This window comes from Penaeus monodon, chromosome 23 (assembly GCF_015228065.2).
Source record: "Penaeus monodon isolate SGIC_2016 chromosome 23, NSTDA_Pmon_1, whole genome shotgun sequence".
Classification (NCBI taxonomy): domain Eukaryota; kingdom Metazoa; phylum Arthropoda; class Malacostraca; order Decapoda; family Penaeidae; genus Penaeus; species Penaeus monodon.
The window spans coordinates 351,596-352,020 of record NC_051408.1 but is presented as its reverse complement, the minus strand read 5'-3'; the positions used below and the strand labels follow the sequence as shown (position 1 = coordinate 352,020).

At 47.3% G+C, this 425-nt stretch overlaps 1 protein-coding gene across 1 annotated transcript in view; it reads left to right on the top strand.

Moving 5' to 3' along the window:
- The window catches only part of LOC119587661, a 59,718-nt gene that overhangs the window by 32,771 nt on the left and 26,522 nt on the right, over nt 1–425 (top strand). The window contains 1 exon segment of the mRNA XM_037936342.1: nt 198–425. This exon segment is cut by the window's right edge and continues 175 nt beyond it. Coding sequence (XP_037792270.1) covers nt 198–425 — 228 coding nt within the window.

Here is a 425-nt window from a genome sequence, read left to right as displayed (position 1 = left end):
TATGTAGGTTTGGGGTTAAATGGTGTCAGAGTGAAAGGAAAATAATTTGATTAGTGAGCAGAATTAATATAGGTTTTATTTTTCTGTGTGTCCTCGTTAGGCTACTTACCTTGAATATTCTGAGCACAGCAGCATAAAAATGCTGTAAATGGATTATTTCCAGACATGTAAAATGTTCATATCTCTTCATTTCTCAGACTCCGTCTTCAACTGGGCCACCCCTCCCAGTTCGTCAGGGATCAGCAGGAACAACTTCCAGCACGCCAGCTTCACTTGCAGCCACACAGCAGTCCCCATCCTCAGTTCACACTACCCAGGAGAAGTCCACTGGAGACCAGCGTATTTCCTTGGAGCAGGCACGTTCGGGCCAAGTGGGGATGGGTGCCAGCAGCAACAGTACCGTGGGGGACCAGCGAGGAGGATAT